Source organism: Crotalus tigris, unplaced genomic scaffold (assembly GCF_016545835.1).
Source record: "Crotalus tigris isolate CLP2741 ecotype Arizona unplaced genomic scaffold, ASM1654583v1 scf7180000019817.510193, whole genome shotgun sequence".
Taxonomy (NCBI): domain Eukaryota; kingdom Metazoa; phylum Chordata; class Lepidosauria; order Squamata; family Viperidae; genus Crotalus; species Crotalus tigris.
In genome coordinates, this window is record NW_024097726.1 from 353107 (window position 1) to 377946 (window position 24840).

Below are 24840 nucleotides of genomic sequence, written 5' to 3' on the forward strand. Positions count from 1 at the left end.
ATAACAGAATTGAAAAGCACGTTGGAGGTCTTCTAATCCACACACACCCTCCCACCCCAGGCAGAAAACGCTACACAATTTCAGGCAAATGTCTGTCCAATTTTTTTCTTAAAAACCTCCAGTGTTGGAACACCCACAACTTCTGGATTTTGTACATGCAGCCAGACACAAAGTGTTCTTCTCCGTCATGAGAATGATTCATATATTGTATATAAAAAACAACTTATATAACGAATATAAAACCTGGGATTGGGAAGTCTTTCAGATTTTTCTGTAAGGAATGGATGATCTACATTTAAATCTCAAATTCATTACCACCAAATGTAGGGGAAAAAATGCTCAAAGAGAGAGATAGATAGAAAGATAGATAAAAACTCTTTAAAGCTGTATGAAAATATTCTTCAACAGAAGGCATGATTTGAAAACATTTCAAATGTTTTAGTAAAACTTTTAGTAAAATCAGTGGCCATGGTTATATTTCTCTTTTAAAAGAATAATGAACCACAGACAAACTATAAACAAATACTACCTTTCCACCTTTATTTATTTATTTATTTATTTATTTATTTATTTATTTATTTATTTATTTATTTTTTCTTAGTTATCTTCATGTCATTTTATACTCCTGGTGGCCAGAGGGACACCTTGTGTAGTTTTCCAGGCAACATTATTTAAAAATTATTTTCCTTTGCTTTCTTCCTTGGGCTGATGGAGAGGATTTGATCCAAAATCACCCAGCTAACTTCACGCCTAAGGCAATATTAGAACTCACAGTTTCTCAGTTTCTTATCCAGTGCCATAACCATTACATCATTCTGATTCTTATATTTTCATCTAATCTAGGGTAAAAGTGAACTTGGAGGCTCAGGATAAGCTTCAGCAAAACAACTGAGGTGCAAACCTAGATAACATAACAAGTCAAGCCAAGCACAACCTTTAATCATTAAAACAGATAATGGGCTCATGTGAAGACATTCTCACTAAGAATAACAGAGTTGGAAGGGACCTTAAAGGTCTTCTAGTCCAACACCCTGTTCAAGCAGGAAATCCTATACCATTTCAGACACATGATTGTCCAATCTCTTCTTAAAAACTTCGAGGGTTGGAGCACCCCCAACTTCTGGAGGCAAGTCGTTCCACTGGTTAATTGTTCTTACTGTCAAGAAATTTTTCTTTAGTTCTAGATTGGCTCTCTCCTTGGTTAGTTTCTATCCATTGCTTTGAATAATAGTTTGACCTTCTTTTTCCTTTTGGCAGTCCCTTAGCTATTGGAAGACTGCTATCATATCACCCCCAGTCCTCCTTTTCATTAAACTAGATGCAACTCAGAGTAGATCACTCCGATTCAGTAAAATTGAGTATGACAAACCATTTGGGCACCTTCTTTTCAAAGTCCTAACAGGGGAAAAAAAAGGGGGAGGGAGGTGAAATCCTTACATGGGAAAATCCGATTCCAGCTCTATTGATGGATGTTTCCTGAAGGTAAGTGGATAGGAAATATAAATTATCTGTGAGGACATTCCACCAAGGAGGAGATCTCCTGGTTGCTGCCAGTCATGTCGAACAGGAAGAGGATCATTTTTAGAGCACATCTCTGCAGCAAATTTGCACACTATGGGTGGTAAAAGAAATAAAACCAGGACCAACATCACCATCAGGTGTCAGAGGTCCCACTGTGACCACCTACAGATGCATGATTGCTATTCATCCCATTAGCATAGAATGAGAAGATTGGGAATAAATGTGCCCTGGATCAAATGATTATTTAAGAGTCCTGTTTTCCTTCTGCCCGTGCCCTGAATGGAAACCTGGAATTATTTCAGACTTATGCCTTTTTTAAAGAATGCTTTTTCTGGTAGCTATTGAGAAGCAATTGGAGGTTGGGTGAGTCATGAGAGTCTGATAATTGCATGGAAATAATTACTTCTGGCTTCAGAGGGGGTGGGGCTCATGGTAAGTCATATGGCTTTTTCACATTGGCTCACAACTCCATTGGGAAATTTGTCTCTGGATCAGTAATCTGACAAGAGCAAAGGGAATATGCCCTGGGTTGAAACCATACAGATGAAAAGCATCTGTAGACTAGATGCTCCATGATGATGATGATGATGATGATGATGATGATGGATCATCGCACAGTCAGCCAGATGTTCAGACTGGATCTGGCATTTTGTCTACCTATCGAGTCCTTACCCAGGACCTGGGATAGGCAGATGTGGATTTTTGATGGTATTACAGGTATCGTCGCAGGATGGAAGCAGTTCCTAGTAAGGCCACCTTTTGCAATTGACTAATGGCAAATTTGTCAGTGCCAATGGTGTTCAAGTGGTGCTCCAGTTGTTTTGGGATTGCATCCAAGGTGCCTATGACTATTGGTACTACCCTTGCTTGCTTTTGCCACAGTCTTTCTATTTCTATTTGTAGGTTTTTGTATTTTGTTATCTTCTCCAGTTCTTTCTCGTCTATTCTGCTGTCTCCAGGCACTGCCACATCCACTATCCAGATTTTTTTGTCTTTCTTATCGACAATTGTTAAGTCTGGGGTGTTATGTTGCAGGTGCTTGTCTGTTTGAATTCTGAAGTTCCAGAGCAGTTTAATTTTATCATTTTCTATGACTTTCTCTATTTTATGATCCCACCAGTTTTTGCGTACAGGCAAATGATATTTTTTGCAGATCTTCCAATGCACCATTGTTGCTACTTTGTCATGCCGCTGCTTGTAATCAGTTTGTGCAATCTTCTTGCAACAGCTTACCAAGTGGTCCACTGTTTCTTCAGCTTCTTTGCATAGGCGGCACTTACTGTCTATTGCTGTCTTCTCAATTTTGACTTTGTATGCATTTGTCCTTAAGGCTTGGTCTCGTGCAGCCAGAATTAGTCCCTCGGTCTCTTTCTTCAATTTTCCTGCTATTAGCTATTGCCAGGTCTTGTTATTATCTCCCAGCTATTTTTTTCATGTATTGGCCATGTAGTGCTTTGTCTTCCCATGCCTCTATTCTGTTCTTTATTTGGTCTTTCTTGAAGGCCAGTTTGGTCTCTCCAGTAGTTAGTAAGCCTTCCTGATATACTAATTTCAGTGCATCTTCATCATTCTTCTTCAGATATTCTTCCAAAGCCATTTTTTCTTCTTCAACCATCTGATGTACTTGTAGCATTCCACGCCCACCTATTTGCCTTGGTAGATAAAGTCTATCAATGTTACTGCGTGGATGAAGGGCATGATTCATTGTCATTATTTTTCTGGTCTTCCTATCCATTGCTTTTAGTTCTGCTTGAGTCCAGTCCACTATTCCAGCTGTGTATCTAATGACTGGAATTGCCCAAGTGTTGATTGCCTTCATTATTCTTATTCTTATTCTTATTCTTATTATTATTATTATTATTATTATTATTATTATTATTAATCATCACACAGTCAGCCAGATGTTCAGACTGGATTTGGCATTTTGTCTACCTATCGAGTCCTTACCCAGGACCTGGGATAGGCAGATGTGGATGTTTGATGGTATTACAGATATCGTCGCAGGATGGAAGCAGTTCCTAGTAAGGCCGCCTTTTGCAATTGACTAATAGTGAATTTGTTGTTGTTGTTGTTGTTGTTGTTACTATTATTATTATTATTATTATTATTATTATTATTATTATTATTATTATTTTCCGTCAGGAGCAATTAATATGAAGAAATTGGCCAATGGAGGAAAATTGTCATTTTAAATCTTGTTTGGATTTCTGTGAAATTGACACAGGGAGTGTAGACTGAGACTGAATGTTTTCACATATGTGTCCCAACTGCTATTGTCATTTAGGGCTCCGTATCTCTTCAAATCCGGAGAAAATGATAGAAGCTTTGTGGAGTGCATTGGTGACTTCATTATACCTGTTGGCAACCCTATAAGGTAAATCAATCTTTTCTCAGAATTGCACTGTAACTGCAGAATACAAAGATTTGTTGTAACCAAAATCTAGCTCACCTAAAGCAACCAAATCCCTTTGAAGCTACAAGCATAAATGTATTAAATTTGCACACAACTGCAGTGTACACTGTGCTCCCAGCCAAAATAATTGGCAGCTTCCTGAGCATAAGCAGAACCATAGCTCATATACCTTTGACCGGCCATATTTTCAGACAAACTAAAGGAAAAGGCAGACACAGTGTGAATTTTATTTATTAATTCAATTTATACGCCACCCAGCTAATCTGGAATTACAGCATGATGTTGGGATGTTTTTGATAAACCCACCAGGAGAGTCTATACCAGGTCTCGGCAGCCTTAAACACTCAAAGAGCCACTTGGACCCGTTTCCCAGAGAAAAGAAAACAGTGGGAGCTGCAAAACTTGTGTGCGCGCACGATTGATTGAAGAGTTTAATTTAAAAGAAATAGAGGCTGCTGTGCATGAGTTCTCTCTCTCTCTCTCTCTCTCTCCCTCTCTCTCTCTCTCCCTCTCTTTGTCTCCCTCCCTCTCTCCCTCTCTCTGATCTTCTGCTCATCTGGCAAGCTGGCTTCACGCTGTTCTCCGACAAGCTGACACACAATCTTATTGGGCTGGCTCTCTCCTGCCCTTAGTCTGCCAGTCCTCTTCCCCCACTCAGAAAGAGAGAGAGAGAGAGAGAGAGAGAGACAGAGACAGAGACAGAGACAGACACAGAGAGAGAGAGACAGAGACAGAGAGAGCTTTCTTTGTTGTTGCCGCCACCCTGTGGAATATTGTCCCTCCATAAGTGAGGAGGACCCTCACTCTCCTGACCTCTGGAAAGGCATGAAAAGAAGGCTCAGCAGCCTTGCTTGTGGGTATAAAGGAGCACACAACTATGGGACTGTCTAGCACAGCGGTTCTCAACCTGTGGGTCGGGACCCCATTTGGGGTCGAACGACCATTTCACGGGGGTCGCCAAACAATGCAGTCCGCCTTTTTTTTTTTTGCCCTTTTCCTTAGCTGTGCTACTCCCTTTTATTCTATTGGCTTTTGAAAGCCAATAGAATAGACTCTCTTGAATAAAGTCTAATTCTATTGGCTTTCAAAAGCCAATAGGAATTGTCCAGGCTGTCTCTGCCCTGCTGAGCCCACCAAAAGTCCCATTCTGCAAACGGTGCTGCACCAGCTGAGTAGTCCTCGACTTACGACCGGTTGGGGGTCGCAGCATTAAAAAGGTTGAGAACCACTGGTCTAGCACCTTTAAAACCCTTTCCTCACCTTTTAAATATTAATTAAGAGCAACTTCTCTGTCTGATCACCTTGAATCCATTTCACTTCTCCACAGCAGACTTCAACTGGCCTTCTCTAAGAGTGGGGTACAATGTGGGTCAAAAGTCACACCATGACTTTCATAGGTCATGGAAGAACACCATGACAATCAAAGGTCTATCCGGGGTCATTCAGAGCCTGAACAGAATCTAATTCTCACTAACAGAGATGAAATGATAGACGGTGTTGAAGCCATAGGAATCCTGGGAGGAAGTGATCATGCAATATTAGAATTCAACATTATAGAAGCACAAGCAATAGAACACAGTCAAACTAGAGTCTTGGACTTCAAGAGAGCTAATTTCAATAAACTTAGAGAGGCTTGGGAAGGATTCCATGGATGAGAATCCTCAAGGGGAAAACAACTCAAGAAGCTTGGGAAATTTTGAAAAATGAGATAATAAAAGCACAGTCTAGCATAATACCAACAAAGAGGGAAAACAACAGCTCCCAAAAGAAACCAGCATGGCTGCATAAAGAACTCTCTGACAAATTGAAAGATAAAAAGGACAAATATAGAAAGTGGAAAGAGGGGAACATAACTAAGTCAGAATATCAGCAAATAGCCCGAGCCTGCAAAGATGAATTGAAGAAAGCCAAGGCTCAAAATGAACTAAGGCTTGCGACCAAAGTCAAAAATAACAAAAAAAGCTTCTTTCAACATGTAAAAAACAAGAAAAAAGTGAAGGAAATGATTGGTCCATTAGTGGGTGGAAGTGGCAAGAAGGTGACAAGCAACAGGGAGAAGCAGAACTATTTAACTCATTTTTTGCATCTGTCTTTACACAAAGGGAAAAAACAGACCAACCTTTCAAAAATAGTGCCATAAAAAACAAAACAGAAACACAAATTAAGATAGGCAAGAAAATGGTTAGTGAGCACCTGTCCAGCCTAGATGAGTTCAAATCGCCAGGACCAGATGGATTACATCCCAGAGTTCTCAAGGAACTGGCAGATGTGATATCGGAGCCACTGAACTATATTTTTCAAAGATCCTGGAACACAGGGGAACTACCAGAGGACTGGAAAAGAGCTTATGTAGTTCCCATCCTCAAAAAAGGAAAAAAAAATGGATCCAGGAAATTACAGACCTATCAGCCTGACCTCAATACCTGGGAAGATCCTGGAAAAGATAATCAAACAACGAATCAACAAACACCTAGAGGCAAACGAAGTCATTACTAAAAGCCAACATGGGTTTGTCAAAAACAGATCGTCCCAGACAAATCTTATTGCGTTCTTTGACCAAGTGACAAAATTAGTGGATCAGAAGAATGCTGTAGACATAATTTACTCGGACTTCAGTAAAGCATTTGATAAAGTAGATCACAACCTACTACTTGAGAAGATAGAAAAATGTGGGGTAGACAGAACCACCACCAGACGGATCCGTAGCTGGCTGACCGGCCGTACTCAGCGAGTGGTCCTCAATGGAACCGCATCTATATGGAGGGAAGTGTGTAGTGGGGTGCCCCAGGGCCTCTGTTCTGGGGGCCGCAGGACCATACTCTTCACCATCTCCATCAACATTTGGATGAAGGGATAGATGGAACCCCTCATCAAAATTTGCAGACGACACCAAGCTGGCAGGAATAGCCAACACTCCAAAGACAGGCTTAAGATACAGAAGGATCTGGACAGACTTGAACACTGGGCACTAACTAACAAAATGAAATTCAATGGTGAAAAAAGCAAGGTTCTACATTTAGGCAAGAAAAACCAAATGCACAAGTACAGCATAGGTGGCACCATGCTCAATAGTAGTAACTGTGAGAGGGACCTCGGAGTCCTAGTGCACAATCATCTAAATATGAGCCAGCAGTGTGCTGCAGCTGCCAAAAAGGCCAACACAGTGCTAGGCTGCATTAACAGAGGGATAGAATCAAGATCACGTGAAGTATTAATACCACTCTTCAATGCCTTGGTAAGGCCACACTTGGAATACTGCATCCAGTTTGGGTCACCACGATGTAAAAAAGATGTTGAGACTCTAGAAAGAGTACAGAGAAGAGCAACAAAGATGATTAGGGGACTGGAGGCTAAAACATATAAGGAACGGTTGCTAGAATTGGGTATGTCTAGTTTAACGAAGAGAAGGACAAGGGGGGACATGATAGCAGTATTCCAATATCTCAGGGGCTGCCATAAAGAAGAGGAATTAAGCTATTTTCCAAAGCACCTGAAGGCAGGACAAGAAGCAACGGGTGGAAACTAATCAAGGAGAGAAGCAACCTAGAACTAAGGAGAAACTTCCTGACAGTGAGAACAATTAATCAGTGGAACAGCTTTCCTCCAGAAGCAGTAAATGCTCCAACACTGGAAGTTTTTAAGAAGAGACTGGACAACCACTTGTCCGAAATGGTGTAGGGTTTCCTGCCCGAGCAGGGGGTTGGACTAGATGACCTCCAAGGTCCCTTCCAACTTTACTAATATGAATATGAAATTCTCTTCCCCCCAATATCCGCTTCAGGGAGAATGAGCCCATTATATTGTTCCACCCTATGTACACTTATAGATCTGGATGGATATCAGGGAGAGTTGGGGGATGTTCCTGCTGCATTGTCCATCTGAAGCATTGTTCACTCTTTGGAATCAGATTCAAAGATGAGGCTTTGAATCAAATTGCACCCATGCAACCTATCCTTTCTCACAGAACTAATCCTATCCCATGCTTCACTGAAGAATTAAGGGAGGTGAAACAAGAGATATCAAGATCATAACTGGGACTTCACAAATGACAAACTCAACCAAATATGAGCTGGGGCTGTTACTAAGTCTTACATTGTGGCAGAAATGATGACACAGTGCCAATTTTCCACCACTCTTATTGCATCTGCATATATAATTCTGTAGCCCTGTTTGGGGGTGACAAATGTACTCCTGGGTATAGGAAATCCAGAGAAATCCTTGTGTGGGCACGTGAAATTATTTGCTAGCATCTATCACACAAAATTGCTGAAATACGTTCACAGTTGGAGTCGGCCTTATTGCAGGTCCAGGTGGGGGTGCCTGTGGAGGAGTCTTGCTCCAATATTTGGGAATAGGTTGAACCCATTGTGCCTGAGGAAGTGGATAGATCCTTAGGTCTGTGAATTGGACAGCATTGTGTTATGCCACTTTGCCACCTTTTCCCCATTGTGATTTGGGGAGAGATCTTTCCCTGGGCTACTACTCAGTGGTGGGATTCAGCCAGTTTGCACCAGTTTGGTAGCTAATTTTTTGTTGCCCAGGCCCAGAATGGACTTTTCTGGAAGTGGCATCCACACAAAGAACCGGTTGTTCACATATTTGAATCCCACCACTGCTACTACTGTGTGATGTTCTGCAGTATCCATACTCTTTTGATTCCTCTTAAATATCTAGATGAGTCTGCTTTGGTTGTCATGTGATCAGATATAATCGATATATAGAAGTAGCATCCTATGAGTCCTGAGAAAGAAAGAAAGGAAGGAAGGAAGGAAGGAAGGAAGGAAGGAAGGAAGGAAGGAAGGAAGGAAGGAAGGAAGGAAGGAAGGAAGGAAGGAAGGAAGGAAGGATTTAACATTTATAAATAAATGGACTTCCTAAAGTTATTTCACAATTAAAGAGGAAGGAGTGCTCTAATTGATTTCCCATTTCCCATTTTTGTGATCAAAAATATTTGTTGCAGGGCTATAAAATATCAATGGTGGATAATTGGTTAAATCAGGTAGAGGATCGTGTCAGTCATCACACACACACACAAACACAGACACAAAAATATGGTCCAGATCAGGAGACTTTGAGGAGACAGATTAAAAACCATTTGAAACAAATGAAAAAAGCCTAGTTATATTTTTACTATTTATAAATTAGTTTTCAATAAAAACAGTGTTCAAAACTATATTCCTCTTAATATTAAGAACTTTCTCTTCTGAAATTGATTCACTCTCTAAAGGTGGATCAATCAAAAACTTGTCTCCAATGTTATTCCTTTTTATCTGGTTGCTCACTAGGCATTACACACTGCTCCCAAACCAAAGGAATCTGAGCAGCTTACAAATTAACTCCCTTGTGAATGTTAAAAAGAAATATCATAACAATAACCAAAGTGCTTAAACCTCAAAACAATAAAAAATGTGAGTGTGATCCTATAATATGATGGGTCCGTTTCTCTTTGGCTTTTTGGAAAAGTCACCCTTTAATGTGCTTCCTAATGAGAAAGTTGGGTAGTTGTATTGTTCCACAGAATGAAAAGTTTACAGCTACAGAACTAGCATTTGTTCATTTGCATTTACATTTTCTTTTTTTTTTTCCCTCTAGCTCCCATACACTTTGCAGCTATGAGTACCTTTTCTTAGTCCATAAATATCATCATTCTGATTTCTACTCAAAACCTCAAAGGAGCGTCACTGACTGTCCATTGATTTCCCCTATAATTACCTAAGGAATACCTGTAAAGTAGATTCTTCTCAAATCATTGAGGAATTTCAAGGGACAATTACCCAGAACGGCTCAGGGTTGATGAAAAGTATTGTTAATTGTGCAACCAAAATGTTAGAGCTGCAGCAATTTGCTATTTGGGAAAGAATATTTATAGAGGCTATTCTAATCACTGGGAGGATTTTTTTCCCCCTTATGTTTCAGTGTTGCAGGTGGACCTGGTTCATATGTGGTGACAAACATTTTCTTGAAGAAGATGATATTTTCCATGGCAGTGATGGCAACATTGTCAGTGTTACTGTCAGGAGTTACATGCCTTATTCTTTGTACCAAAGCATGTGCTATGGAGAAACTTTCCCTTATTAAGCACAAGTATTTTCGGCCAGGGGATTTCATAGTGGCTGGGATACTATCTCAATTCTACATGATATCAGATCGAGTTGGTTTCACAAGGCACCCCTCTGAACATCTGGTTGATGAGATTGTGTAAAGACTTTCACTTACCTGTAGCATATCTTAAACCATATAACTTTTTCCAATAGGTTGGCTGAGCATAGTTGATTACACGTATTACTTGCAGCACAAATTATTTGTTTTGTTTCTTGCTGTTAGTTCCTTCATTCTAAAACCAATGTAGATTGATTACACTGATATTTCTTACTGGACAAATAAATATTTTATACAAAGACACTTATAACAGCTCTCAACTCAGTGATTTCCCCATTTTCTTACTCTTTAAATGCTCTACTCTCAAATCACCCTTTGTAACTAACTGGGTATAACTTATAGTATGCCTAAGAGTTACTGATATGTTTTAATAGGATTATTAATGTTCTTTCAAGCAATTCATCTGTTTCTTAGTGAAAATTGTTTATAATGAATAAAAAGAAACATAACATTCTGCCTGGAACAACTGTAATATATATATATTTATATCTATATCTATATCTATATCTATATCTATATCTATCTATTAAAGATATAGATAGATAGATAGATAGATAGATAGATAGATAGATAGATAGATAGATAGATAGATAGATATAGATATAGATATAGATATAGATATAGATATAGATATAGATAACAGTTGTTCCAGGCAGAATGTTATGTTTCTTTTTATTCATTATAAATAATTTTATATAAATAAATATATATATTTGTTTTCGTACATATATACACATACACACATTTCCCAGGAGCATTTTCCATTTCATCAAAAACCACATTTTTAGACACTATGAAAAAAATCTTTGCAAAGTATTTCCATTACTATAAAATTATGTCATCAGTTTTCATATCCATCCATCACAATATTGGTGGTTCTATGATGTCATTTTTCAGGAGGAGAAATATGATTTATAATATATCTCTCATTACAGATATTTTCTACAGAACTATCAACATATCCTAGCCTTGGTTTTTGCTATAAAGGAGATAAATGAAAACAATAACATATTATCCAACATCAGTCTGGGTCTTCAAATCTTTAATAGTTATTTCATGGCGACATGGACTAACCTGGCTTCTATGGAGCTTGTTTCAACACAGGGCAGATTCATGCCCAACTACAAGTGTGATGTCAAGGATTGGGTGGTTTGTGTCATTGCAGGACCTAACTCTTCCATCTTTCCTTTCATGGCAAACATTTTGAATGTCTACAAGATGCCTCAGGTAAGATTTGTTTTTGAACAAAGTTTTAGTGGACTATAAGAACAATCTTGAAAGGCAGGAGAAAGAGCTGCAGGCAATTACAACACTCTGATAAATATAATCTGGGCCTAACACACTTCATTCTTTGGAACATAAAGGCAGGAGAGAGAATACTATCCAATTTTCAAGATTGATGTCAGCCTTTCAAGATTATGCAGACTAAAAAACAAAATCCTGAAATCTTCTATTGTAAAGTTACCATAAAGAATCTTGCAAGTCTAAAAATGCTCCCTCCTTTTTACTTTTACAAACTTATTTTTTTAAAAAACAACAAATAATTTTTTCCCCTTTTATATTACATTTTGTGAATTGGAAATAAAGTGGCAACCCAAAGAGGGACGAACAAGTTATTAATTTGCAGATGAGATGGATACGTTTTGCTACTCTGCTAGATTTATTCATCAATATGAATATGAATCAATTGAATTCCTTGAGTTATTTATTAATTCACTCTAAAGAAATATCAGTTCATTTCATGCATCCATTTTCTTACCATGTTTAATAATGAAGTAAAGGATTCATGGACTTGATGAAGTAAAGGGAATATTTATCTTGATCTTTATATTGCAGAATATACTTCCTTCCTTCCTTCCTTCCTTCCTTCCTTCCTTCCTTCCTTCCTTCCTTCCTTCCTTCCTTCCTTCCTTCCTCTCTCTCCATGAATTTTTCATGATGACTCAAGTAACAAAAAATTAACCTATGTATTACAAATGAATCAATATGAAATTCAAATAAAATATTTATTTACCATTAATTCCCTTATAGCTCATCACACTGTAAAATGCATCAAGTACTTAGCAAAAATACTAGAACTAAAAGATAAATAGCTGAAACGATGTTCTTCAATTACTCATCCTATTTCACCTTCATCCCATCATTACTTCATTTCTTGAAATGTCTTCCATTTCCTATGAGGAGAAAAATGGTGATATATGTGTATGGGTTTCCTTCCTCAATTAGAACCTAGAAGATTTAGATGTCAACGCTGTAAACATTGGATGTTCACGCTCTGACAACTGATGAAAATTGCAGCCATTTTCTCTTTGCTTTTAACATGCTTTTTCTAGTATTTAGAAATCAGGTGCAGAAGGGGGTGGGTGGGATGAATGCTTGAGCTCAGCTAGCCATAATAATAACTTTACTTTGTGGGAACCCAAGAACAAACTGATAATGTTTTGGCGGGCTGAGGAACTGGGGAGAAAGCACATGTTTTAGGCTAATTGGAGAATGTAATTTACGACAGCTTATTGGGGTGGGAATTGCACTTTGTTATTTTGTGTGGGGGGAAGGGAATTTAGTTTTTGGGTTCAACTATGTAGTGCCAATACTTTGTTTCCTGAATAAGGAAGAATTTTTTTCCTTGAAGTTCTTTTGATAGGTTTCATCTATCGGAACCATGACATTAGACCTTAAAACATGTGGTTGATTTTCACTATAATATTTCCTGAATTAATATATATTTGATGTAAAGTGGTACCTGGAAAAATATTAATGGTCTGACAATGAATGTGGGTAAAAAGCAGATGGCCCACCAAAGATTGTGTGTAAAAGGGAGGTTTGTTTTGCTTACTAGACAACTCTTAAATTTAGGATGGCCAGACATCCTGTTCCCAGCTCTGCACATGATATATTACTAACTGCCTGTCACATGGTGTAACTAAACTGCTTAACACTTGATATATTGCTGATTGCTAAAAGCATTCCAATGTAAATGAAGAACTATCGATTATAGATCTGTCTAGTAGTTTTCCTATGTTAGAAAAGGACCTATAGAATGTGGTATGGAATGTGACCTGCTCAGGAAATAACCCCCGCCTGAAGGATTATAAAAATGGTCATCAATGTACAGTCTGTGTTCAGATTCTTTAGCCATGATGGCTCTCTGAACCTGCGCAATAAACTTCCCTTTCCTGGAAAGAGCTGACTCAAATCTTTCAATTCTACAACAGATGTTTCTCACTTTGAACTTATATTACAGTAACAGCTGTTGTATAAAAATTCCACATTTGTTTCTGAAATTGATTAGATATCTTTCAATATTTGCAACAAACAAAATAAATTAAGAACAGCATTTTTAAAAATAATGAGTATTTCATTTTGGAAAACCATGTTCCCTCTTTCCCCAATGTTTAGCTCATTTATGGATCTTCTCCATCAATACAGAGCAAGACACAAAGTGTTTTCTTTCATCAATTTTTCCCAAATGGTGATCAAGAGATTATGGGTTTTTTCCAGCTGCTGTTGTATTTAAAGTGGACATGGGTTGGACTGATTTTCCAACTTGAAAAGAGTGATGAAAAGTTCATAGAAAATGCTGTTAATTTGTTTTCCCAGAAAGGAATCTGTTTCGACTTCATGGAAGAGACAGCTCAGCCAACATTTATCAATTATGTTCAAAGTATACTTAATGATTTCCGTAAACTATATATTATTACCATGAAAAGCACTGCAAATGTGATAATTCTATACTGTGAAAACCATTATACTATCACTATTTTACTTTTGCCCTATTTTGAAGAAACGGTAGAGAAACCAGTCAAGAGAAAAGATAAAGTTTGGATAATGCCAGCTCAAATGGAATTTACATCATTTTCCCTTCTCAAAATGTTGACTATGGATTCTTTCCACGGTGCTATAACTTTTGAAGTCTCTTCCAAGGAGATCCCTGGATTCAATAAATTTCTTCAGATGACAAAGCCAACTTCAGGAGAGGAAGACCAATTAATGAGAGTGTTTTGGAAACAGGTTTTTGATTGCACCTTTGCTCATGCATTGGTAGATGATGGTAAGCTGTGCACTGGAGAAGAGAAGTTTGAGAATGTACCTAAGTCTGTGTTTGATACCACCATGACTGGGCAGAGTTACAGCATCTATAATGCAGTTTATGCTGTGGCACATGCTTTACAAGTCATGCTTTCCCCCACATTTAAACAGAGGACACTAAAAGCTGGGAGAGAAACATTTTTGACTCAAAACGCCTGGCAGGTAATTAGAGAATGCATAAAGATTTCCCATTAATCTTGTTCTAATCAAAGAGCTGCAGAACAAAGTATAAGGCCAATGAGAATATTGGAGTGATAGGAGTGTCTACTATCTCTCCATTTTCCTCATCCTTCCAAAATTTGAAAAGTTTTGCAATTGTGAATAGATAAAAAAAACTATAACAATATGGAGAAAAAGGTTTAGATCAGTGGTTCTCAACCTTTCTAATGCCGTAACCCCATAATACAGTTCCCCATGTTGTGGTGACCCCCAACCACTTATACATCACCAGGTGCCAGGGGCGTGGCCAAAGAAAAGGAGGAAAAAATGGCAGACAGCCTTGTTTGGCGACCCCCGTGAAACGGTCATTTGACCCCAAATGGGGTCCCGACCCACAGTTTGAGAACCACTGGTTTAGATGCTACAGAATCTGTGTGATTCTCAGAGGTTCAAACATCTGTGGCAGAGAAGAAACAAGATGACTGTTTGTGCAATACTAATTCTATTAATGTGCTCAATTATATTAAATGGATGATCCATAGCCTAATACCACTGGTATCCTCCCTCTCCTCCTCCTCCTCCTCCTCTTCCTTCCTTCCTTCCTTCCTTCCTTCCTTCCTTCCTTCCTTCCTTCCTTCCTTCCTTCCTTCCTTTCTTCCTTTTTTCCATTAATTTTTTATTTAGCTCCATCACTATTTGAGAACCATCTCTTTTAATAACACTGCAGGACAAAAAGTCTCTTTTAATGAAAATGGAGACTTGAACACTGGATTTGACATTATCAACTGGGTCACCTTCCCAAACAAGAGCTTTGTCAAAGTCAAAGTTGGAAAGATCGACCAAACACCTTCTTCAGATAATCTATTTGTCATTTCTACAGAAGACATCATCTGGCCTGCCATGTTTAACCAGGTATTTCCTGCTCAGATTTCAAACTACAATATGCATTTTTCCCTTCTCTGTAATATAGTAATATAGATTATATTACTATGATAATATAATATAATTACTATAGTAATATAGATTTGAACTTGTCCTTCAGATTGTCAGATTGAAGACTGCCAACTTGAAGAAATAATGAGCAGCAATTTTGAAATGCAGAGACTGAAATCTTTTTATGGCAAGTGTTAAAATAAGTTTGTGACATCTCTTCATCAAATCATTATGATTTTAGTAGAATATAATTCAATAGATGCTGTCTACTCTTGCTAGGATTTCAAGGTTGGCTGAGTTTAAATTATACAGTTTAATGACTGTATTGTATATGCTGCAGAAGTTCCACAATACAAGATGGTATTTTTGCAAAATCCATAACTAAATTCCAAACAGTGACACTGATTTTATTCAAGTTGTATTTCCAGATTCCATGCAAGATGAAATTATTTTTAATTTTAAAGGAGGAATCATGTTTATACAATATTATTATTGTTGAAACCATAATCACCATATGGATATATGCTCATCATTTTGATATAATAACTCCTCACTCCATAGATATTTAAGAATTTGCTTTGATCTTGTAATTTCAGCTAATCCATTGTCCTCTTATTCTTCTTCAGCCTTGTCAAACATAGTATTTCTTCTCTAGTCTTTCCTTTCTTTGAATAGTCTAGCCCGAGTTTGACAGTTTCCATTTGCTAATCATTGTATCTGGGAAGCAGTCTCTATTAGATCCAGGAATGATTGACTTGTTCTTCTTTCTTCTCATTCCATTGTGTTGTTCTTAGTGCTCTGAAAATCATTTGCAACTATCTATATTTTGTTTCTTGCTTCTCCTCAGAGACCTTATTTGGAAATAATTCAATCATTTGAACGGATTGACTTGTCACAATAGCCACTGAAATATCCCACTCCTTCAATTTCTTTTTAAAGTTGTTGTTGGTTTCTTTTCTAGTGTTAATGTCTTCTCTACATCTTCTGCATAGTGTCTATCTTTACCTATTCAATAAAGAAGGATAAAACTGTTGCTCCTAATTTTCTTCTTTTTCCACCAATACTTGAAAGATATGACCAACTGAATGAAGGCAATTGTTGTGTAAGGGGAAAAAAAATCAGGAACAAAGATAGATTTCAAAAGTGATAAAAGTTTATTTCATGCTAGCTATGAGCAAGAATGTGATCTACTAACTGCCAAGGCAATTTGGCACAAGATAAGAGTCAACAGGATTTCAATTGGAGGTGGTACTTATATCTCTTTTGTGTACAAAGGGACCCCAGATTGTTTATGCTTTGACTGCACCGTCAGGCTCAACTTGGTCGTATCCTACATGGTATTTACTTTCCTGACATGGCTAGGGAAGCAAAAAGAAATGGGGAATCCCATATCAATGATCATGTTAACTCTAGTTCAGACAGAACCCCTGGGCATTTGGGGGCAAAAGGAGAAAAAGAAATTAAAACTCAAGGAAAATATATAATTCTCTATTTCCAGCTAATTTATATAAGATAAACAGCTCTTCTGGATCTTGACTTTCACCTAGTGAAATGATGCCATCTTCACCTCTCCAATTCTTAGGGTACCTTCCTTCACTTTTGATTCTAGGTCTCCTTACCTGTAATTCACTATAATTTCTCTAAAGCAAGGAGATTTTGGAACACCCACATCCAACATTTATTATTTAAAAATAAAATCCATTCTGAAATAGACTTTTCTAGAAAAAAATGTGTGCTTTGCAATAAATCCTGCTTTCACTTTTTGATAGGTCCAACCGCTTTCTGTATGCAATGACAATTGCTATCCAGGATACAGGAAGATGAAAATAGAAGGGAAGCCATTTTGCTGTTATGATTGCCTTCCATGTGCAAAAGGGGAAATTTCAAACCAGATGGGTAAGAGTGGTCCTGTGCAAGAGTATTCAATTTTCGTAACTGTTGAGTCCTCAGCTTAATGGCGAATAAGCACAGAACATCTCGTAGTGTCAAGAAGCCTTTATTGTAGTCTCTTCTGCTCTGTTACAGCTCTGAGGCTCCCAGGCCTCTCTGCTTCTCTTAAGAATGCTTCCCCGGGCCAAATGGCAACATTTGGTGCGCTCCGCGCCTCGCGCATGCGTGCAAAGCCGGCGCCAGCCAGTCTGGTCCCGGGCAGCTTGCAACTGCCCGGGACCATTGCAACGTCCCAAGCTTGCCTTTGCAGGCTCCAGACACAACACTCCTTCCCCCCCCCCCCGGCTAAGACTAATAAATTATATGAATAGTTACACGCAACTCAACACAAGCGTGATGTGCCAACCCATGCTCCAAATGGTACCGGGCTATTGTTCTGGGGATTAATACCCAATGCCCGTATTTCCATTGTTCCCAACAGCAGACACCCTCTCACTGTTTTTGCTTTGCCAGCAGAGTTACAAAGTCCTCAAGGTACTTAGGAGATCTCTTGACTCTCTGTGACCTCCTTAGACCCTGAGAATCCCCAATTCCATTTTGCCCAGAGGATGACATGAAGTTGTCTCCTCTTTCAGACCCTGGTGGTCCCCATGGACCGTGCCCCGTTGCCTGGTCTGCTTGCTTGCCCACCGGGCTCATCAGACCAGGACTTCGTTCTCCCAATAACCTGGTTGACCTGCCTAGTTGCAGGCTGTCTGGCCCCTCTAATAAACTGCCACTGTTAGGCAACTCTGTAGAGCCTCCCAGGCCCACACTGGACCTATCAAGGGGCTGCATTCCTTCGCTCCCCAGTCCCGTAATGGGACTGTCTGGAGTTTCAGTATTTCCCCAAAACTCAGTTGCCCCCCCATCTGTGCCGGAGGTGTCAGAATTGGGATTTGCCTCTCCGACCACCTCCCTATGTGAATGCCTCCTTCTGGAAACAGCAGCAGTACTGGGCCAAATAGACTGTTTATGTGCCAGCTCTCTTGCAATGTTTGAGTTATTAGAATGCTCCCGGTTATTCTCCCTGACTGGAGTACTGAATGGTATTGGTGAATGATGAGTATGCCCCCTAGGTGACTCCCTGGCTGGAGTAGGCACTGGTGCCTGTGTGCTTCCTAGTTCCCATGGATTCCTGTTTGGAACACTTGCAGAATCTTGGAATAGGCCATCTGTGGCCTCTCAGTTGGGGCCCGGCTGCTGCCAACACCCATCCCTTTGCCCATAGAGGTCCCCCTCCCCACCTGGAAAAGGCCCAGGAGTTTCTTAGGGTAAGTCCAGTCTTGTACGCAGCTGGTCGATATGTCACCGAAGGACATGACTGTCATCCAATGATACCTCGTACGACAAGGGACGAGTAACCTTGCATACTACAGCAGGAACCTACAAGTGACCTGGCCCGTAATTACAGGTCCATACCGGGGCACCCACTTGCAGATACCTCGGTGCCCTGGGTTGAGTAGCCTTAGGAGGCAATCTGTCCGGGTGCAACCGGTCAAGTTTAGTAATCAGTTTGCGCCCCCAGAGAAGTTCAGCTGGGCTTTTCCCAGTAGAAGTTAAAGGTGTGGTGCTGTATGCAAGAAGAAAGTCTGCCAACTTGTGGTGCCAGTCTCCATAGGTCAGTTTTTTTAAAGCATCCTTGGTGATGCGGACCATCCGTTCAGCCATACCATTGGTGGAAGGGTGGAATGGTGCAGAGGTGGCATGACGAATCATGTTGGCCTGTAAGAAAGCTTGGAATTTGGAAGAGGTGAATTGAGGCCCATTGCCAGACACCAAAACATCCGGAAGCCCATGTGCAGCAAAAATCCCCCTCAGTACTTGAATGGTCTTGGCAGCGGTGGTTGAAGAGACAGGTACAACCTCAAGCCACTTTGAATAGCTATCAACTAGGACCAAGAAGAATTGACCCTGAAAGGGCCCAGCGTAATCGATGTGCACCCTAGACCAAGGTGACTGTGTTTCCTCCCATCTATGTACAGGAGCCTGGGGCATTTCTGGGCATGAGCACTGACTGGCATGCGTGCACCTTAGCCTCAATTTCCTTGTCTAACCCAGGCCACCACAAATGGCTGCGCGCAAGCACCTTCATTCTTACAATGCCAGGATGGCCCTCATGAAGGGAACCTAAGACCCTAGATCTCATTGAGGTAGGAATAACAACTCTGCTGCCCCACAGCAGACAACCCTGAAAAGTGGATAACTCATGTTTCTTAAGCCAGAAGCTCTGAAACTCAGTACCTGGACAACTCTCTGGCCATCCAGACAAAACCCAGGATAAGACACGAGTGAGTGTGAGGTCTGTGGCTGATTCAGCAGCCACATCCCTGGCATTTAAAGGTGACTCAGGCAGCACCAGAATGGAAAGGATGGTGATGGCAGGGGCAGGATCAGCCTCCACTACTTGTAAGGATAATTTACTGAGGCCATCAGCATGGCCCATTTCTTTGCCAGGTTTGTGAACTAAAGAAAAATCATAGGCTGACAGAAAGATGGACCATCTCAGCATCCTAGGGAAGATGATATGGGGGGTTTGTTTGTTTGTAGTAAAGAATCCCAACAAAGGCTTATGGTCAGTGTAGACCATGAAATGCCTGCCATATAAAAAATCATGGAATTTTTTAATTCCCACAACAACAGCTAAGGCCTCCCTGTCTATCTGAGCGTAGTTTCGCTCAGCAGAAGACAAGGTTCTGGAGTAATAAGCAACAGGAACCTGAGTTCCATCAGGTCTTAGATGGTTAAGTACTGCTCCCACTCCATAAGGGGAGGCATCACAAGCGATGCACACAGGAAGAGTTTCATTAAAATGTGCAAGCACATTATTGGATATAAGTAAGGCCTTAACCTCATTGAAGCTTGCTTCATGTGCTTGTGACCACTGCCAAACTGCCTGTTTGTCCAGAAGCCTATGAAGTGGTTCAGCTATATTAGCTTTGTTAGGAATGAAAGCATTATAGAAATTCAAAAGGCCCAGAAAAGCTTGTAGTTCAGCTTTGGACTTAGGCCTAGGAGCTTGCATAATAGCCTTTAGTTTAGACTCAGCAGGATGAATGCCAGTGGCATCAATTTTGAATCCCAGAAAATCTGTAGAAGGCACCCCAATTTTACATTTGTCTTTTTTAAGCTTGAGGCCTGTTTTCCGGAACCACAGCAAGACAGCCCTCAATCTCTCAGCTAAATTTTGAGTGGAATCTCCAGCAATTAAGACATCATCAACATAGGGGCAACCCCTGGTATATCCCTCAAGGTATTTTCCATTACGCTTTGGAAAATTCCAGGAGCCACATTTACTCCAAATTGTAGTCTTTTGACTTTGAATGCCCCCCTGTGTGTTACAATGGTTTGTGCTACAGCAGCAGCTTCATCAACAGGTAAATGTTGATAAGCCTGTGCTAAATCTAGCTTTGCAAAAACACGCCCCCCTTGAGGGAAGCCAGAATATGGCTGACTACAGGTACAGGATAGGCATGTTGTTGCAATGCCTTATTTAGGGTGCATTTGTAATCTGCACAGATGCGAATGTCCCCATTAGCCTTAAGAGGCGTGACTATGGGAGTTTCCCAAGGACTGGAGTCAACAGGTTCTAAGACTCCTTGCTGAATCAATTTGTCCAATTCAGCATCAATTTTTCCTTTTAAAGCAAAAGGTACTCTCCTTGCTTTTACTCTGATAGGAGTGACAGTGGGGTCTAACTTTAAGGAAACTGGGGGCCCTTTGTATGTACCCAGCTGTGGGCTGAAGATATCTGCAAATTCTTTGCAGACTTCTTGTAGACCTACTGTTTGCAAACTATTAAGCCCTGTAACTTGTATTCCCAAGGCCTCAAACCAATCGAGTCCTATGAGACTCGTGCGCTCACCCCCAACTACCAATATATCTAATGAACCTTCAAAATCCTTATATTGTACATTAAGGGTGGCCTCCCCCTTAACACACACTTTGGAGTTTTGAAAATCTGTTAGAACTATATTGGGTGCCCTAAGCTTGGCCTGGAACCCACTGCTAGAGCAAATCTTTCTGAATGTGTGAATGGAAATAATTGAAAGTGCAGACCCAGTGTCTAGTTCCATAACCAATGGAACTCCTTGCAACTATACTTTAAGTGACAGTTTCTTTTTGAGTGGCTTGTGTGTGCCTGTCCTATAAATACTTCTTCATGAAGCACAGAAACCAACCCTGTTTTGGCTGGGGACCATGGTACCTTTCAGGCGCAATTCTTCTCGGGGTTGTACCTTCTGACCGCCCAGACACACAGCTGCTATGTGGCCTTGCTTCTCACATGCTCTACAGATTGCAGAACGGAACCTGCAGTCGGTCCTCTTGTGGCGACCTCCACACCCGAAACACTTGGGTACAGCTGAAGACTTTTCTTTGCCTTCCTTCTGCTTCCTTTCTTTGGCTGGGTAGAGATGATCCACCTCTTCTTCAGGATCCTCTTTAGAGCTCTCCTGGACTCCCTTATGGTGCACAGAAACAGCTTCTGGAGTGCTTCTGATAGGCCTCATATTCTTGATTGCCCCACCTGCTGCCTCTTCTGCAGTAACCTCTCTCAAGGCATCTTGGAACAATATGTCTTCCTTTGCAAAAAGTCTCTGCTGCAAGTCTCTGTTTCTAAGCCCATATACAAATCTGTCTCTCAGCCTTTCTTCTAAGTCTTTAAACTCACAAGGCTTAGCTGCTCTTCTCAAAGCTGCAATGTATTCTTTAGCTGATTCACCAGCCCGTTGATCCTTCTGTTCAAAAGTATGTCTCCATGCAATAACAGACAACTTGGGCTGAAAATGTTCTTTTAGTAATTTTTTTAAATCTGTGTAGGTGACAGATTCAAGAGGCACAGGGGCTGCTAAGTTTTCAGCAATTTCAAATGCATCTTGACCACAAACACACAGCAAGGTAGCGGCCTTTAAGCCATCTTCTCTTACTTGGTTTACTCTAAAATAGTTTTCTACTCTGGCCACATAAGACTCCCATCTTTCTGGGTGCGTGACATCAAATTCAGAGAGTCTCCCTATCTTCGCCATTTTCTCCTTTTGTAAGGAAGGGGTCTATCAGCCAGTTTACCTCCAGCGACGCTGTACTGGCAGGCAGGTGCTGAATTTAACGCCATTTTCCTAGCTGCTCTCAGGATTCCTGGGTAAGCTTACAATTCTTCTTAATTAATTGTAAGGCATCCCACCTTCGTCGCCAGTGTTAAGTCTTCAGCTTAATGGCAAATAAGCACAGAACATCTTGTAGTGTCAAGAAGCCTTTATTGTAGTCTCTCCTGCTCCGCTACAGCTCTGAGGCTCGCAGGCCTCTCTGCTTCTCTTAAGAACGCTTCCCCAGGCCAAATGGCAACATTTGGCGCACTCCGCGCCTCACGCATGCGTGCGAAGCCGGCACCAGCCAGTCTGGTCCAGGGCAGCTTCCAACTACCCGGGATCATTGCAATGTCCCAAGACTGCCTTTGCAGGCTCAGGACACAACAGTAACCATGGTTCAGAATGGTAATATTTATACTACCTACAAAAGGCTTTTAGTCAATAATATTTCTTTATAAAAACCAAAAATGAAAATATATTTCAAAGAATTCAGAAATAAACTTCTCATCTTATTTGTTCTAGATGGTTCCAATTATGGTTTCTAAATTAATGCTGAAATTTGTGTGTATTAAAGGAAAGGGATAGAGCTAGTATGCAGTTGCTGAATTAGGAGTTTATCTCCATTAAATAATCATACAACGTAATATATACTTTCCTCCCACTTAATGCTTTTCATTTTCTCCCCACCACAGTTCCTTGATAGCCAGGAACTAAATACAAGCAGGTCGTGCTTAATTAGGAATAAATTAATCTGCTAAATTAACATTCAGTTCTGCTACTTGATTATTTGTTGAAACTGGCCATCATCTGGCAGAAACTGGCAGTATTCCAATATCTCAGGGGCTTCCCCAAAGAAGAGGGAGTCAAGCTATTCTCCAAAGCACCTGAAGGCAGGACAAGAAGCAACGGGTGGAAACTAATCAAGGAGAGAAGCAATCTAGAACTAGGGAGAAATTTCCTGAACAGTGAGAACAATTAATCAGTGGAACGGCTTGTCTCCAGAAGTTGTGGGTGTTCCATCACTGGAGGTTTTTAAGAAGAGATTGGACAGCCATTTGTCCAAAATGGTGTAGGGTTTCCTGCCTGAGCAGGAGGTTGGACTAGATGACCTCCAAGGTCCCTTCCAACTTTACTATTATTATTATTATCTTTTCTTATTCCAGATGCAGTTGATTGCTTCCAGTGTTTAGAAGATCGATATCCAAACAAGGCTCAGACCCTTTGCATTCTAAAAAAAATTACTTTCTTATCTTACAATGAGCCACTGGGAGTCTCTTTGTCCATTGTTAGTCTATTCTTTTCTGTCGTCACCATTATGATGCTGGGAACCTTCATTAAAAAGCAGGACACCCCCATTGTCAAAGCCAACAACAGGAACCTCACTTATACCCTTCTCGTTGCCCTTCTGTTCTCCTTCCTCTGCACTTTCCTTTTCCTTGGGCAACCTGATCAAGTGAAATGTCTCATGCGTCAAACTGCTTTTGGTATTATTTTCTCTGTAGACCTTTCTTGTATTTTGGGTAAAACAACCATAGTGGTTCTTGCTTTCATGGCCACAAAGCCAGGCTCCAAAATACAAAAATGGGTGGGGAAAAGGATGGCTCTTTCCATTGTCCTTTCTTGCTCTTTGACTCAACTCACGATCTGTTTAGCATGGCTGGCAATCTCTCCCCCATTCCCAGATTCTGACATGCACTCTATGGCTGAGGAAATTGTCTTACAATGTAATGAAGGTTCAACCACCATGTTTTATACCGTTCTTAGTTTTCTGGGATTCTTGACTGCTATTAGCTTCTCAGTTGCCTACCTAGCTAGGAGCTTACCTGACAGCTTTAATGAAGCCAAATTTATCACCTTTAGCATGTTGGTCTTTTGTAGTGTGTGGATATCATTTGTTCCCACCTACTTGAGCACAAAGGGCAAATATATGGTGGCTATGGAGATCTTTTCCATTTTGGCTTCTGCAGCCGGATTACTGGGCTGCATATTTTTCCCCAAATGCTACATCATTATTTTGAGACCTGATTTGAATACAAAGGAGCAATTAACAAAGAAAAATTTGTGAATATGGAGTTCAATTTGCCCATTGATTCAATGCAAACTTTCCCCTACTCCAATATAAAATTCAGGTTCATTACATGCTGCAGTTTCTGGAACCTGGAACAGGTACATAAATCTGAACATAGCTTCACCATCATCATCAAAAGCCCTAGAACTTTCTATCAAGTGACAATAATTTTCTTCTCCTTTAGGAAAATTGCTTATAAAGAAGAACAGTAGAATACTTCAGTAGAATATTTTGGCTAACTGCAATGAAATGTTACAAACAATATCTGAGTGCTCACACTTGTACATTCTGAACTGTTGAAATTCAAATTTTCTTCTGGCTGTTCCTCTGAATTAGTTTTTATGTCCCTTATAGATGTCAAGATTCAATCTGAATCAGAAGTTAATAAATTTTGCAAAAAGAGTCCTTAACATTTTTCTCCCTTGCGACTATCCATTTTTATATACTGTTTACAAGACATTAATATTTTCTTGGTATACCAC

General features: G+C 40.1%; 1 protein-coding gene across 1 annotated transcript; it reads left to right on the plus strand.

Annotated features, from left to right (window-relative positions):
- Positions 1 to 1556: 1556 nt before the first annotated feature.
- On the plus strand, positions 1557 to 24355 carry LOC120317766 (vomeronasal type-2 receptor 26-like). Its single transcript, XM_039364606.1, has 7 exons — positions 1557 to 1621; positions 3806 to 3895; positions 11029 to 11320; positions 13694 to 14344; positions 15026 to 15253; positions 17044 to 17170; positions 23454 to 24355. Exons 1-7 carry the CDS (start codon positions 1557 to 1559, stop codon positions 24353 to 24355), a joined length of 2355 nt encoding a protein of 784 aa, XP_039220540.1.
- The last annotated feature ends 485 nt before the right edge of the window (positions 24356 to 24840 follow it).

Coding starts and splice junctions, on each gene's coding strand:
- LOC120317766 (XM_039364606.1), top strand. CDS start 1,557: ATGTCGAACAGGAAGAGGATCATTTTTAGAGCACATCTCTGCAGCAAA. Junction 11,321..13,693: donor ATGTCTACAAGATGCCTCAG/GTAAGATTTGTT, acceptor TTGTTTTCCCAG/AAAGGAATCTGTTTCGACTT. Junction 14,345..15,025: donor TGACTCAAAACGCCTGGCAG/GTAATTAGAGAA, acceptor TTTTTTATTTAG/CTCCATCACTATTTGAGAAC.